General features: G+C 44.6%; 1 protein-coding gene and 1 long non-coding RNA gene across 9 annotated transcripts in view; both read left to right on the top strand.

Moving 5' to 3' along the window:
* The window catches only part of LOC124015564 (SRC kinase signaling inhibitor 1-like), a 239,673-nt gene that overhangs the window by 189,525 nt on the left and 33,176 nt on the right, over nt 1-16,972 (top strand). For 6 of the 7 annotated variants that reach the window (XM_046330878.1, XM_046330877.1, XM_046330876.1 and 3 more), the window contains 5 exons: nt 4,347-4,654; nt 12,708-13,582; nt 13,927-14,034; nt 14,365-14,492; nt 15,885-16,045. In XM_046330878.1, the coding sequence (XP_046186834.1) occupies nt 4,347-4,654; nt 12,708-13,582; nt 13,927-14,034; nt 14,365-14,492; nt 15,885-16,045 (1,580 nt within the window). The remainder of the gene's footprint in view (nt 1-4,346; nt 4,655-12,707; nt 13,583-13,926; nt 14,035-14,364; nt 14,493-15,884; nt 16,046-16,972) is intronic. The other variant, XM_046330872.1, reaches the window with a different exon arrangement.
* LOC124015568 lies at nt 6,750-8,101 on the top strand. 2 transcript variants are annotated; one of them, XR_006835188.1, is made up of 3 exons: nt 6,750-6,778; nt 7,854-7,937; nt 8,033-8,101. It is a non-coding gene; the product is annotated as an uncharacterized LOC124015568 (long non-coding RNA). The 2 variants fall into 2 exon arrangements; XR_006835187.1 differs by lacking the exon at nt 6,750-6,778 and adding an exon at nt 7,313-7,340.

Genomic DNA, 16,972 nt, shown 5'->3' with positions numbered 1-16,972 from the left:
TTGTCGATAGGTTCTCTAAGGCGGCACATTTCATTCCCCTCGCTAAACTTCCTTCCGCTAAGGAGACGGCACAAATCATTATCGAGAATGTGTTCAGAATTCATGGCCTCCCGTTAGACGCCGTTTCAGACAGAGGCCCGCAATTCACGTCACAGTTTTGGAGGGAGTTCTGTCGTTTGATTGGTGCGTCCGTCAGTCTCTCTTCCGGGTTTCATCCCCAGTCTAACGGTCAAGCAGAGAGGGCCAATCAGACGATTGGTCGCATACTACGCAGCCTTTCTTTCAGAAACCCTGCGTCTTGGGCAGAACAGCTCCCCTGGGCAGAATACGCTCACAACTCACTTCCTTCGTCTGCTACCGGGTTATCTCCGTTTCAGAGTAGTCTGGGTTACCAGCCTCCTCTGTTCTCATCCCAGCTTGCCGAGTCCAGCGTTCCCTCCGCTCAAGCGTTTGTCCAACGTTGTGAGCGCACCTGGAGGAGGGTGAGGTCTGCACTTTGCCGTTACAGGGCACAGACTGTGAGAGCCGCCAATAAACGCAGGATTAAGAGTCCAAGGTATTGTTGCGGCCAGAGAGTGTGGCTTTCCACTCGCAACCTTCCTCTTACGACAGCTTCTCGTAAGTTGACTCCGCGGTTCATTGGTCCGTTCCGTGTCTCCCAGGTCGTCAATCCTGTCGCTGTGCGACTGCTTCTTCCGCGACATCTTCGTCGCGTCCATCCTGTCTTCCATGTCTCCTGTGTCAAGCCCTTTCTTCGCACCCCCGTTCGTCTTCCCTCCCCCCCTCCCGTCCTTGTCGAGAGCGCACCTATTTACAAGGTACGTAAGATCATGGACATGCGTTCTCGGGGACGGGGTCACCAATACTTAGTGGATTGGGAGGGTTACGGTCCTGAGGAGAGGAGTTGGGTTCCGTCTCGGGACGTGCTGGACCATTCAATTATTGATGATTTCCTCCGTTGCCGCCAGGATTCCTCCTCGAGTGCGCCAGGAGGCGCTCGGTGAGTGGGGGGGTACTGTCATGTTTTGTCTTAGATTGTCTTGTCATTATGCTTTCCCTTCTGTTCGTTTCCCCCTGCTGGTCATATTAGGTTCGTTCCCTTTTTCTATCCCTCTCTCTCCCCCTCCCTCTCTCTCCTCTCTCTATCGTTCCGTTCCTGCTCCCAGCTGTTCCTATTCCCCTAATCATCATTTAGTCTTCCCACACCTGTTCCTTATCTTTTCCCCTGATTAGAGTCCCTATTTCTTCCCTTGTTTTCCGTTCCTGTCCTGTCGGATCCTTGTCTATTGTTCACCGTGCTGTGTCTATGTATTGCCCTGTCGTGTCGTGTTTCCCTCAGATGCTGCGTGGTGAGCAGGTGTCTGAGTCTGCTACGTTCTAGTGCCTTCCCGAGGCAACCTGCAGTTCTTGATCAAGTCTCCAGTCTGTTCTCGTCATTACGAGTAGTATTATGCCTTTTGTTTGTAAAGTAACTTTACTGGATTAAAAACTCTGTTTTCGCCAAGTCGCTTTTGGGTCCTCATTCACCTGCATAACAGATTCTAGTTGTCTCGGATTGGGAACCGTATTTAGGTAGCCTGAGTGCGCGTTGTATTTCGTGGGTGATTGTACCTGTCTTAGTGTTAGTCACCAGATAGGCTGTATTAGTTTCATTCGTTTGTTGTTTTCTTCTTCCGTTATTTCATGTACCGTATTAGCTTCATTAAAAGTCATGAGTAACCTACACTCTGCATTTCGGTCTGACTTTCTACAAACAACAGACGAAGTTCATTACAATAATAGCATAATTGGTTGGGCTGCTGCCATTTCTTCCGGTGTCATTTTAGAAGAAGGCACCGGAACGAAACGGGGATATGGAACAAAACGGGGATAAACATACCTGAATTTGTCCAATAGAAACTCATGCTGGGTATAGGTCAAATTAAAGTATCATATAGTAGTCTAAACCTATCGCTGTTACATTGAACTGGGTGATTGGAATATACAGTATATGACAGTCATCCAATATGCTGTAATAGAAATAAGGCCATGTCCATGAAAAAAAGAATCATCCTCCCTCCTCTTAAACGTCACCAACCGCCACTGCACGACAAAAACATGACCATGTAACAGCCTTTAGCAGATACATAGCTGAGGCAACATTTTCCTCATCCCAAAGCTTTTGTGGACTTCAACTTACTCATCTAATCAGAATGGCTTCATGCCATTTTCATATTAACATTTACCTAGTTTATCTGCTATCTTATCAAACCTTATCCGCTTGCATAGTAAATCATTATTCCTAATTCCTTTTGCATTTTGTGGTTATGCTTTATTTGAATCCACTATTCAAATTATTGCGAAATGATTGAATCGTGATTACATTTGCATATTTTGTAGCCATTTCAGAAGCGTAAATGATGCACTCCCGGCTGGGTGTTTTTATCAGGGACCAATCACACAGCTCCTGGGTTAGTCATGTAACCTACAGCCTGGTGTCTCTTCGCACCCTCAGATGAGTGTGATGATTCTCTGCCTGCCTGCCCTGTGGTGCGTTACTGCTAACACAACACTGGATCATCCACGCCTCACTTTACATATCTGGGACACGACAACCATATACAGCCATACACTGCACTGCATTTCATTATTAGCACAGAGATCATATGTTCATAGACATTAAGTCATGATTCAAATCCTGACATATTATTCATTTATTTCTGCTACAGAGTCATATTGAGTGAACTCATCGTTGGGACAGCTTTACAGTGTGAACGACAGTATTATAAGAGTGAACTCATCATTGGGACAGCTTTACACTGTGAACGACAGTATTATAAGAGTGAACTCATCATTGGGACAGCTTTACACTGTGAACGACAGTATTATAAGAGTGAACTCATTGTTTACAGGGACAGTATTATAAGAGTGAACTCATTGTTGGGACAGCTTTACAGTGTGGACTACAGTATTATAAGAGTGAACTCATTGTTGGGACAGCTTTACACTGTGAATGACAGTATTATAAGAGTGAACTCATCGTTGGGACAGCTTTACAGTGTGAACGACAGTATTATAAGAGTGAACTCATTGTTGGGACAGCTTTACAGTGTGGACTACAGTATTATAAGAGTGAACTCAGCATTGGGACAGCTTTACAGTGTGGACTACAGTATTATAAGAGTGAACTCATTGTTGGGACAGCTTTAAAGTGTGGACTACAGTATTATAAGAGTGAACTCATCGTTGGGACAGCTTTACAGTGTGGACTACAGTATTATAAGTGTGAACTCAGCATTGGGACAGCTTTACAGTGTGGACTACAGTATTATAAGAGTGAACTCATTGTTGGGACAGCTTTACAGTGTGGACTACAGTATTATAAGAGTGAATTCAGCATTGGGACAGCTTTACAGTGTGGACTACAGTATTATAAGTGTGAACTCAGCATTGGGACAGCTTTACAGTGTGGACTACAGTATTATAAGAGTGAACTCATTGTTGGGACAGCTTTACAGTGTGGACTACAGTATTATAAGAGTGAATTCAGCATTGGGACAGCTTTACAGTGTGGACTACAGTATTATAAGAGTGAACTCATTGTTGGGACAGCTTTACAGTGTGGACTACAGTATTATAAGTGTGAACTCAGCATTGGGACAGCTTTACAGTGTGGACTACAGTATTATAAGAGTGAACTCATCGTTGGGACAGCTTTACAGTGTGGACTACAGTATTATAAGAATTAACTAATTGTTGGGACAGCTTTACAGTGTGGACTACAGTAAAATAAGTGTGAACTCATCGTTGGGACAGCTTTACAGTGTGGACTACAGTAAAATAATTGTGAACTAATCGTTGGGACAGCTTTACAGTGTGGATGGATCAGACTTATAAACATTGGTGGGTGTAGGCGATGCTAAGCACGCAGGGAGAAACAGAGCGTTGTAAAAGCAGTGACAGTGAGGGATGATGAGCCCTTTGGAAGAGGAGTTTAGGCAGTGCTTTAGGACAGTGGCACTCTCTCACTCCCACCTCCTCCTCCTCTATTTATCAACCAGACCTTCCCTTTATTTCTCTCTCCTTTTCCTTTGACTTTCATCACCCCTTCCTCTATTGTTCTATTATCTCCCATGCCACCTTCATCCTTGACTTTAAATTCTCTCTCCGTGGCCACGTGTGGTCAACACATCTACAGTGTCGGCATAGGTTCAAATCCGGCCTACTTACTGCCCTTTGACCCAGCCTCTCTCTACCTTTCCCACTGTCATAATCTCTCTCTAGCTGTTAAAGGAAGTCAGAAAAGATTTTAAAAATATACGATAAATTCTCTTCCCCTCTCTCTCTTCATCACTCTCCTTCTCCAGGCGTGCTGTTCCTGCAGTTTGGGGATGAGACTCGGCGGGTGCACATCACCCACGAGCTGAGCAGCCTGGACACGCTGCACGCCCTCATCGTGCACATGTTCCCCCAGAAGCTGACGGCAGGGATGCTTAAGTCCTCCAACACGGCCATCCTGATCAAGGACGAGGCGCGAAACGTCTTCTACGAGCTGGAGGACATCCGGGACATCCAGGACCGCAGCATCATCAAGATCTACCGCAAGGAGCCCATCTACGCCTCCTACCCCGCCACACACCTGGTCAACGGGGACCTGAGGGTGAGACAGGAAGGGGTGAGAAGGGTGAGGGGGGGGGGGGTGGAGCTGGGCTGGGCGTCTGATAGGGAGATGTAGGACTCTGAATTCTAATATACTGATACTGTCACACTACTATTGGGCTTTGACCTTTGAAGGTGCAACAGCTCTTTTGTGTTTATGTTGCAACAGTACGTTTGACAGGATTGTGGAGGCGTATGGGTTATTTCTCCAGATACTCAAGCTGGGCAGTACTTTTATCTTCATGAGCACCATATGCTGCCTGGACACTAAATAACAATGTTGCCCAGGGAGATGAGCTTGTTTCACCCCCTGTGCATGTCTCTGTTTTGGTTTAGTTCAAGGAACCTTGAAGTTGTTGTGTTTTCAGTCCCTACCATCTGTAATAGTCACACTACATTGAGGATGAATCAGCCATTACCTATGCAAATAATTAGAGTGTGTGTGTATGGGTGGGTGGGTGGGTCTCTGTCTCTGTCTGTGCGGATGAGTGTGTTTTCGTGTGTGCATGCAGGCATACTAAAATCCTTAAATTGTGTATGGAGGAACACCAAAGTATCCCAGATGAACTAGATTCCATTAAATCATAGAGAGTTCTTATTTCTAGGAGGGTAGATGATGCTGTAAAGCCAGGCCTTTGAAGAACATTGAAAGGCCTGGCTGGTGCAATATTCATGATTGTGTGTGTGTGTGTGTGTGTGTGTGTGTGTGTGTGTGTGTGTGTGTGTGTGTGTGTGTGTGTGTGTGTGTGTGTGTGTGTGTGTGTGTGTGTGTGTGTGTGTGTGTGTGTGTGTGTGTGTGTGTTGTGGTGGTTAATTTCTTTACTATCAAATGAGGAGAGAGAAACTTATCACACGAGTCAGAGTTATACTTCAACTAAATCTTTAACTTATTAATAAGGGAGCAGGTCAATACAACACACACATATAAAGTGAATCGATTGAGTGCTGTCAGGACCCGGTTACGAACCCGGGTCTCCAGAGTGAGAAACAGTCACTTAACCAACTGAGCCACGAATAGTCGGCATAACCCAGAAGATGAGGCAGACACAGCAGTACTTGAGACAGTGTATTTAATGAAGTAAAAAAGTGAAGTCCTTCAGGAAAACATGTAACTCCACAACCTCTAAAGGAATTCCACAAGAACAAAGGTAATCCTCCAAGACAAAAATGTAAATCCACAAGGTGGTAGGTATAGCATAAAAAGCCTCAAAAGATACTCAAAAATAAATAAACAAGAACAAAAAAACAGAATTCCACAAGAGAGTCCACCGGGATCAACAAGAGATCACAGAGTACTTGGGCTGGGTGCTAACATACAAACACAGAGCAAATAACTGAGGAAAACTAAGGGTTTAAATACAATCAGAGAAAATGAGGCACAGGTGCAAATAATAATGGGGATAAAGGAAAAACAAAAAGTCAAAAAGCACAATGGGGGCATCTAGTGACCAAAAACCGGAACAACCCTGGCCAAATCCTGACAAGAGCTCTACGATAATGATGACTGGTCATGGCTGGTCGACGATTCACGCTCAGATGATTCGTTGAGAGCCCCAAGACAAAAGGTCTTTTATAGCCAAGATACACCCCTTTTGACCTACATGACGAGCAGATACATAGAATGGGTCACAAAGTTAAGATTTGTATGAAAGATATCTATAATACATAGCAGACAGTATCTGCTGTGTCAACAGTTTTCATTGTGTAGAGACCAGTGTCTGGCCCTCCGACTCCAAACTGGAACCATCTCTCTCTGATACGGTATAGAACAAAAACGTTAACTCATGCTCTGGAATGTTCTTTAGGTTTTATCACCCAAAGACATGGTAAATCTCCTCTGTCAGTGTTATCTCCCAGAGGCCCATCCTCAGTAGAACACACACAATAGTGATAAGAATACTCTATTATGTTGCAGATGCAATAAAAGTATTATAACATAGTTTTGCAATTTTCAGGAAAGAAGGGTAATTACTGTAGGTTGAGGAAAGACAAACAGAAGAGAGAGGTAATTACTGTAGGTTGAGGAAAGACATTTGAGGTTGAGGAAAGACATAAACAGGAGAGAGAGGTAATTACATAAACAGGAGAGATAATTACTGTAAGGAAAGACATAAACAGGAGAGAGAGGTAATTACTGTAGGTTGAGGAAAGACAAAACAGGAGAGATAATTGTAGGTTGAGGAGGAGGAAAGACATAAACAGGAGAGATAATTACTGTAGGTTGAGGAAAGACAAAACAGGAGAGAGACTGTAGGTAAAAGACATTACTGTAGGTTGAGGAAAGACATAAACAGGAGAGATAATTACTGTAGGTTGAGGAAAGACATAAACAGGAGAGATAATTACTGTAGGTTGAGGAAAGACATAAACAGGAGAGATAATTACTGTAGGTTGAGGAAAGACATAAACAGGAGAGATAATTACTGTAGGTTGAGGAAAGACATAAACAGGAGAGATAATTACTGTAGGTTGAGGAAAGACATAAACAGAGATAATTACTGTAGGTTGAGGAAAGACATAAACAGGAGAGATAATTACTGTAGGTTGAGGAAAGACATAAACAGGAGAGATAATTACTGTAGGTTGAGGAAAGACATAAACAGGAGAGATAATTACTGTAGGTTGAGGAAAGACATAAACAGGAGAGAGATTACTGTAGGTTGAGGAAAGACATAAACAGGAGAGACAGGTAATTACTGTAGGTTGAGGAAAGACATAAACAGTCGAAAGAGTCGGACCGAAATGCAGCGTGGTTGTCACTCAGGAGTTTACTTTAATTGAGGAAAGACATAAAACAGATACATGAAATAGGTTGAGGAAAGACATAAACAGGACTCATGTTCTTTAATGAAGAAACGATGATACATGAAATAACTTAATAAATACAAAAAAACAACAAGCGGAACGTGAAACCTAATTACAGCCTATCTGGTGAACACTACACAGAGACCGGAACAGTCACCCACGAAATACACAGTGAAACCCCGGCTACCTAAATATGGTTCCCAATCAGAGACAACGAGAATCACCTGACTCTGATTGAGAACCGCCTCAGGCAGCCAAACCTATACTAGACACACCCCTAATCAACCACAATCCCAATGCCTACAAAAACCCCAATACGACAACACAATAAACCCGTCACACCCTGGCCTGAACAAATATATAACGAAAACACAAAATACAATGACCAAGGCGTGACATAATTACTGTAGGTTGAGGAAAGACATAAACAGGAGAGAGAGGTAATTACTGTAGATTGAGGAAAGACCAACGGGAGAGACAGGTAATTACTGTAGGTTGAGGAAATTACTGTAGGTTGAGAAAGACATAAACAGGAGAGAGAGAGGTAAGGTTGAGGAAAGACATAAACAGGAGAGAGAGGTTACTGTAGGTTGAGGAAAGACATAAACAGGAGAGAGAGGTAATTACTGTAGGTTGAGGAAAGACATAAACAGGAGAGACAGGTAATTACTGTAGGTTGAGGAAAGACATAAACAGGAGAGAGAGGTAATTACTGTAGGTTGAGGAAAGACATAAACAGGAGAGAGAGGTAATTACTGTAGGTTGAGGAAAGACATAAACAGGAGAGAGAGGTAATTACTGTAGGTTGAGGAAAGACATAAACAGGAGAGAGAGGTAATTACTGTAGGTTGAGGAAAGACATAAACAGGAGAGAGAGGTAATTACTGTAGATTGAGGAAAGACCAATGGGAGAGAGAGGTAATTACTGTAGGTTGAGGAAAGACATAAACAGGAGAGAGAGGTAATTACTGTAGGTTGAGGAAAGACATAAACAGGAGAGAGAGGTAATTACTGTAGATTGAGGAAAGACCAACGGGAGAGACAGGTAATTACTGTAGGTTGAGGAAAGACATAAACAGGAGAGAGAGGTAATTACTGTAGGTTGAGGAAAGACATAAACAGGAGAGAGAGGTAATTACTGTAGGTTGAGGAAAGACCAACGGGAGAGACAGGTAATTACTGTAGGTTGAGGAAAGACATAAACAGGAGAGAGAGGTAATTACTGTAGGTTGAGGAAAGACATAAACAGGAGAGAGAGGTAATTACTGTAGGTTGAGGAAAGACATAAACAGGAGAGAGAGGTAATTACAGGAGAAAGACATAAACAGGAGAGTAATTACTGTAGGTTGAGGAAAGACATAAACAGGAGAGAGAGGTAATTACTGTAGGTTGAGGAAAGACATAAACAGGAGAGAGAGGTAATTACTGTAGGTTGAGGAAAGACAAGGAGAGATAATTACAGGTTGAGGAAAGACATAAACAGGAGAGTAATTACTGTAGGTTGAGGAAAGACATAAACAGGAGAGAGAGGTAATTACTGTAGGTTGAGGAAAGACATAAACAGGAGAGAGAGGTAATTACTGTAGGTTGAGGAAAGACATAAACAGGAGAGAGAGGTAATTACTGTAGATTGAGGAAAGAGAGAGGTAATTACTGTAGGTTGAAAGACATAAACAGGAGAGAGAGGTAATTACTGTAGGTTGAAAGACATAAACAGGAGAGAGAGGTAATTACTGTAGGTTGAGGAAAGACATAAACAGGAGAGAGAGGTAATTACTGTAGGTTGAGGAAAGACTGTAATTACTGTAGGTTGAGGAAAGACATAAACAGGAGAGAGAGGTAATTACTGTAGGTTGAGGAAAGACATAAACAGGAGAGAGAGGTAATTACTGTAGGTTGAGGAAAGACATAAACAGGAGAGAGAGGTAATTACTGTAGGTTGAGGAGAGACATAAACAGGAGAGAGAGGTAATTACTGTAGGTTGAGGAAAGACATAAACAGGAGAGAGAGGTAATTACTGTAGATTGAGGAAAGACCAACGGGAGAGACAGGTAATTACTGTAGGTTGAGGAAAGACATAAACAGGAGAGAGAGGTAATTACTGTAGGTTGAGGAAAGACATAAACAGGAGAGAGAGGTAATTACTGTAGGTTGAGGAAAGACATAAACAGGAGAGAGAGGTAATTACTGTAGGTTGAGGAAAGACCAAACGGGAGAGACAGGTAATTACTGTAGGTTGAGGAAAGACATAAACAGGAGAGAGAGGTAATTACTGTAGGTTGAGGAAAGACATAAACAGGAGAGAGGTAATTACTGTAGGTTGAGGAAAGACATAAACAGGAGAGAGAGGTAATTACTGTAGGTTGAGGAAAGAATAAACAGGAGAGAGAGGTAATTACTGTAAAGGAAAGACAGGAGAGACAGGTAATTACTGTAGGTTGAGGAAAGACATAAACAGGAGAGAGAGGTAATTACTGTAGGTTGAAAGACAAAACAGGAGAGACAGGTAATTACTGTAGGTTGAGGAAAGACATAAACAGGAGAGATAATTACTGTAGGTTGAGGAAAGACATAAACAGGAGAGAGAGGTAATTACTGTAGGTTGAGGAAAGAGAGACATAAAAAGACAGGAGAGAATTACTGTAGGTAATTACTGTAGGTTGAGGAAAGACATAAACAGGAGAGAGAGGTAATTACTGTAGGTTGAGGAAAGACATAACAGGAGAGAGAGGTAATTACTGTAGGTTGAGGAAAGACATAAACAGGAGAGAGGTAATTACTGTAGGTTGAGGAAAGACATAAACAGGAATTACTGTAGGTTGAGGAAAGACATAAACAGGAGAAAGACAAACAGAGGTAATTACTGTAGGTTGAGGAAAGACATAAACAGGAGAGACAGGTAAACTGGGTTGAGGAAAGACATAAACAGAGAGGTAATTACTGAGGAAAGACAAACAGGGAAGAGACATAAACAGGAGAGAGAGGTAATTACTGTAGGTTGAGGAAAAAGACATAAACAGGAGAGAGAGGTAATTACTGTAGGTTGAGGAAAGAGGAAAGACATAAACAGGAGAGAGAGGTAATTACTGTAGGTTGAGGAAAGACATAAACAGGAGAGAGAGGTAATTACTGTAGGTTGAGGAAAGACAAACAGGAGAAAGACATAAACAGAGGTAATTACTGTAGGTTGAGGAAAGACATAAACAGGAGAGAGAGGTAATTACTGTAGGTTGAGGAAAGACATAAACAGGAGAGAGAGGTAATTACTGTAGGTTGAGGAAAGACAAACAGGAGAGAGAGAGAGAGGAAAGACATAATTTACTGTAGGTTGAGGAAAGACATAAACAGGAGAGAGAGGTAATTACTGTAGGTTGAGGAAAGACAAAACAGGAGAGAGAGGTAATTACTGTAGGTTGAGGAAAGACATAAACAGGAGGAGGTAATTACTGAGAGGTAAGACATTAGAGAGAGGTAATTGAGGAAAGACCAATAGGTTGAGGAAAAGACATAAACAGGAGAGAGAGTAGGTTGAGGAAAGACATAAACAGGAGAGACAGGTAATTACTGTAGGTTGAGGAAAGACATAAACAGGAGAGAGAGGTAATTACTGTAGGTTGAGGAAAAGACATAAACAGGAGAGAGAGGTAATTACTGTAGGTTGAGGAAAGACATAAACAGGAGAGAGGTAATTACTGTAGGTTGAGGAAAGACATAAACAGGAGAGAGAGGTAATTACTGTAGATTGAGGAAAGACATAAACAGGAGAGAGAGGTAATTACTGTAGGTTGAGGAAAGACATAAACAGGAGAGAGAGGTAATTACTGTAGATTGAGGAAAGACATAAAATTACTGTAGGTTGAGGAAAGACATAAACAGAGGTAATTACTGTAGATTGAGGAAAGACATAAACAGGAGAGAGAGGTAATTACTGTAGGTTGAGGAAAGACAAACAGGAGAGAGAGGTAATTACTGTAGGTTGAAAAGACACAGGAGAGAGAGGTAATTACTGTAGGTTGAGGAAAGACACATAATTACTGTAGGAGAGAGAGGTAATTACTGTAGGTTGAGAGAAAGAGGAAAGACATAAACAGGAGAGAGAGGTAATTACTGTAGGTTGAGGAAAGGAAAGAGACAGGTAAACAGGAGAGAGAGGTAATTACTGTAGGTTGAGGAAAGACAAAACAGACATAAAGGTTGAGGAAAGACAGGAGAGAGAGGTAATTACTGTAGGTTGAGGAAAGACATAAACAGGAGAGAGAGGTAATTACTGTAGGTTGAGGAAAGACATAAACAGGAGAGAGAGGTAATTACTGTAGGTTGAGGAAAGACATAAACAGGAGAGAGAGGTAATTACTGTAGGTTGAGGAAAGACATAACAGGAGAGAGAGGTAATTACTGTAGGTTGAGGAAAGACCAAACAGGAGAGACAGGTAATTACTGTAGGTTGAGGAAAGACATAAACAGGAGAAAGAGGTAATTACTGTAGGTTGAGGAAAGACATAAACAGGAGAGAGAGGTAATTACTGGAGGTTGAGGAAAAACATTAACATGAGAGAAAGAGGAATTGAAAAAGTGGGAGATGCAGTAAAAACAAACAGGAGAGAAAGAGGAATAATGAGATGCAGAATATGAAAATATAAAAAGTTTTTGACCACCCAGGCAAGCGGTGGAGGAGAGAAGAAAGACCCGGTGGTGGATGAGGAAATTCCTCACATTCATTCCAATGAACCAGGAGTGGTTTAATCTCCTGCTTTCTCTCGCTTCTCTTCAATAGAGAGGAAATGGATATGTGCAGATATGGAGACGTGCTGAATACCAGCTCTTTGTAATCCGGTGGGTTTAGTTGGGCTGGTTAAATGCAGCTCGGTGGTTCTCCTGGATGAGTGCAAGGAGAAGAAAGAAACAGTAAGGCTGGACTGGGCCCCTCTTTTAAGCTCTTTCATTTTCAGCCTTAGTTATTACACTGTAAGGTGACAGTCAATACATGTAGGTAATCCCATATCCCATAAGCCTCACTGTACTCTTGGATAGATCCATTACTCTAGACTTGAATCACGTGTTGATTGTGTGCTGGTATTTGATGTTGGCTTGTATAAAGATGCTATGATTGCGTTGATGAGCCCAGGCTGCCACAGACTGTCCAATGTCAGTGTGATTTCCTATCCTCTGATTGTCAGTCTGGCACAGAGGGGGAGCACAGCGTTTTCATCCACTGGTATCCATGGTAACCTACCCTCCACCCCCGCCCCTGATGTCGTTTCAGAGGGATCTGGTGTACACGTCCCGAGAGTCCTCCCCCACCCGCCGCCTCAACACCCTGCCATCCTCCTCCGCCTCGCCCCCCTCCGGCTCCCCAGCCCGCTCCCGTCTGTCCTACAGTGGGGGTCGGCCTCCCTCCTTCGCCGGGCCGGGCAGTCACCCCCAGCTCCAACAACACTCCCAGCACCAGCAGCACCCACAGCAGCACCAGCCCCAGCACTCCCACCACCCAGGAGCCGGCTCCCACCACGGGGGCCACAACACCGGCCTGTCCTCCTCCCCTAGCTCCATCCTGGAGCGCCGTGACGTCAAGCCCGACGAGGAGGTTTCTGGGAAGAACCTTATGCTGGTAAAGGAGGGGCTGTATGCCGACCCCTACAGCCTGGTACACGAGGGCCGCCTCAGCATCGCCTCCACACAGTCGCTGGCCGCCATCGGAGACCCCTTTGGCTTCCCCGTGTCCGGTGGGCTGTACCGCCGCGGCTCTGTGCGCTCCCTCAGCACCTACTCTGCTGCCGCCCTGCAGGGGGAGCTGGAGGACGCCCTGTACAAGCCTGGAGGTCCCCTCTACTCCGACTCCTACTCCTCAGCCACACTGGGTATGGGCTTCCGCATGCCCCCCTCCTCCCCACAGAAGATCCCTGATATGCAGCTGAGGGACAGGGGGGACTCGTACTCTAGCTCCCCCAGCCGAGCCTCCCCGGTCAGGCAGAACTTCCGCAAGGACTCAGCCCCCTCTTCCGTGTTTGTGGAGAGCCCCAAGTCCAGGCCCAGCTCCAGCTCTGACCCTCTGGCCCTGCAGGCCGGGCCGGGAGGGGACGGGAGCAGGTTTGCGCCCGGATACAGCTCCCCACTCCATGGAGAGACTTCTGAGTCCAGGTGAGTGTGTGAGTGTATGTGTGTGTGTGTGGTTTGAGATTTCATGCTTCTTCTATACAGTATGTGTTTCGCTAGGTGTTTTCTAGTGTGTACTAGTACATTTTGACATTACTGTGGGATGTGTGGGTGCATGAGCTTCCATGTTGGTGTGTGTGTGTGTGTGTGTGTGTGTGTGTGTGTGTGTGTGTGTGTGTGTGTGTGTGTGTGTGTGTGTGTGTGTGTGTGTGTGTGTGTGTGTGTGTGTGTGTGTGTGTGTGTGTGTGTGTGTGTGTGTGTGTGTGTGTGTGTGTGTGTGTGTGTGAACCTAACTGACCAGCGTGTGTTAACCTGCTGGCTTTCTCCAGGGACCGCGCGGACCGTCTGGACCGTATGGAGGCCATGGAGAAACAGATAGCCAGTCTGACAGGCCTGGTTCAGAGTGTACTGACCAAAGCACCCGACAGTGACACCACGTAAGACCCAAACACACAGAGCCAATCATAGATGTATATGCTACTACAGCAGTAGACCATGACAGGACGAGCACAGAAATACATGACTGGTCTCAGGATGCTATATCGTTGTTTAATAGACCAGAATACGTTCAAGTACATTACTACAGTATAGTAGTACTGTACATGATTATAGTACAGGTGTTGGCATTAGCACTGTAATTGGCTGGTAATAGTGACCTTGCCCTGTGGCCAGCATAAAGCACTCTGTAGTGTAAGTACATCATGCGTAAGTATAGTACAGGTGTTGGCATTAGCACTGTAATTGCCTTGCCCTGTGGCCCTCCTCAGATGCGGCCTACTGCGTCTCTGCATGATGGCGGGCTGCCCTCCGGACCAGGGCTCGGAGTTCTCACGGCCCTTCCCTTTCTCTTCCAGCGAGAAGACCGAATCCAACAGCGACGGCTCCGCCACTGGAAGTGAGTACCACGCCCGAAGTTCTAGCTCAAACTAGATTGAGGTGAATTGGGTTTTAGTTTGATCTTGTAGTCAGACTGCGTCCCGTCCTGTTAACCATTTACAATAGTTCAAGTTGAGCTTAGTTTTCAGATCAGTTTTCAGACCACTAGGCCTAGTGGTTAGAGAGTTGGACTAGTAACCGAAAGGTTGCAAGTTCAAATCCCCGAGCTGACAAGGTACAAATCTGTCGTTCTGCCCCTGAACAGGCAGTTAACCCACTGTTCCTAGGCCGTCATTGAAAATAAGAATTTGTTCTTAACTGACTTGCCTAGTTAAATAAAAGGTCAAATTAAAAATCTATTTCCCATTGGGCCAGGCATAGACCCGTTATTTTAACAGATAAGATGGCTCTTGGTCTTTAAACCTCAGCAGACATTGAATGACATCTCCCTCAACTCGCAACCTAGACACAAACCCATCCCTCTGTCCCTGCTTCCTCTAATATCTCTCTCTCACATTTCCTTCCCTTTCTTCTTCTGTTGTATTTCTCTTTTCTCTCACTCCCTCTCTCTCTCCAGATCTCTTTCTTCCCCTGTTCCTCATGCCTCCGTTTAGCATGAGTGAGTCTGCATAGACTTGCTGTTCAATGGCCAGACCTTCAAAGGGCCAGCGAAAGGACACGACTGCCTTTGATGCCTCTCCTTGACATGAAATAACACCAGAAAAAATAAAGCTGTTGAATTAGCCATTTTTCTCTCAGCAATAGTCGATAGAGGAAGTGTCCAGGGGTCCACATTTGCCCTTGGCAATGTAAACCTTGAAGATTACTCCCAGTTTTCCTCCACTCTCTCTTCTCTCTCTTTATCTTTGGTTAATGGTTCACTGCTTCGGTGTTACAGCTGGGCGGCTGAAGCAGAAAGGTAGTTCGACTCTTCTCCTCTTCTCTTCTATCTCTCCTCTCATCTCTCTGCCCCTGGGTGGGTGTCTGGTGTTGTCACAGGTTCAGTATTGGTGGTGATGTGTCTCTCTTCTTATGTTCCCTTTGGTTGGTTACCTAGAGGTCAGGTCTGTCTATACTCTTCTCTACCCCATCTCTGGTCCTGTCTTGTTGGTCCCTTACTCATTCTGGGTCTGTCTGGATGTTCATACATCTGAGATTCAGAAGGATATTCTCCTCGCACCATCAACAGGCTCTCTCTGTTTCGTTTTCAGTCTACCTCTGTCCAGGAACTGAGCTGGGATCCTTTACCTGTGCGCCCAAGACTGCGTGTGGAACTGTGTGCGTGTGCGTATGCGTGTGTGTGTGCATGTATCTTCTGTAGTGTGTCAGATGTCTTTATACATACAGCATTGTAAATAACCCAGTTTCCTCTAACTTCCTCATAACCTGTGTTCTGTCCTGTAATTGTCAGCTCTGACGCCGTCGGCCCCGCTGGCTCTGATGCCCCCCCCTCCCACCGGAGACAGCCAGGTCACCACCGTCACCCAGCTGCAGATGCAGCTTCACCTCCACGACCTGCAGCAGAACGCCACCGACCTACGCAAACAACTCTCCCAGCTCCGCAAGATGCAGGTGAGTCGCTCTGGATAAGAGCGTCTGCTAAATGACTTAAATGTAAATGTAAATGTAAAAACGACTGGGCCTACTCTCAATGCATCTATTAGTATGGCTGTTTACACCAACACACTCACGTGCAAACACACTCACATGCATACATACACACACTCACATGCATACATACACACACTCACATGCACACACTCACATGCATACATACACACACTCACATGCATACATACACACACTCACATGCATACATACACACACTCGCATGCATACATGCACACACTCACATGCATACATACACACACTCACATGCAAACATACACACACTTACATGCATACATACACACACTCACATGCACACACTCACATGCAAACATACACACACTCGCATGCATACATACACACACTCGCATGCATACATACACACACTCACATGCAAACATACACACACTCACATGCATACATACACACACACAATAATGAACCAGATGTCTTCTTCTACAACACATTTAGGTCATACTATGCTTTGAGGATGTTTGCGATGCGAGACATTGGAGGATTAAAGTTGCCGTATGTGTTGGTACTAAGAGTTAAGACCCGAGCCTAGTGGATATCCCTGTGAAGATGGACGCAGCATCAGATAATGGAAAGAAATGAAACCATTCAACGTCTCCGCTGTGACTCCCTGCGGTACCATGGTTACAGGCTGAGGAGAGAAGAGAATCGTCCTGTCGGTGTCTTAACCCTCTGGAGGGGGGGTGGAAGTGGTTGCTCTAGCACATCAGATCAGTGGAGAAAAGAAATGAAGTGTGTAGGATATGGCGTATGTGATTTAGGGACAGCGCAGGGCCGTTCAACAGTCTGCCCTGTCTGTCTCTTCCTTTAGAGAGAGTTTATGAAACATAACAGTGGACACAGTCAGTGGTCCAGTCC

Source organism: Oncorhynchus gorbuscha, linkage group LG26 (assembly GCF_021184085.1).
Source record: "Oncorhynchus gorbuscha isolate QuinsamMale2020 ecotype Even-year linkage group LG26, OgorEven_v1.0, whole genome shotgun sequence".
NCBI lineage: Eukaryota > Metazoa > Chordata > Actinopteri > Salmoniformes > Salmonidae > Oncorhynchus > Oncorhynchus gorbuscha.
Note: the sequence above shows the minus strand (reverse complement) of the source record. Positions and strands in the feature narration are given on the sequence as shown.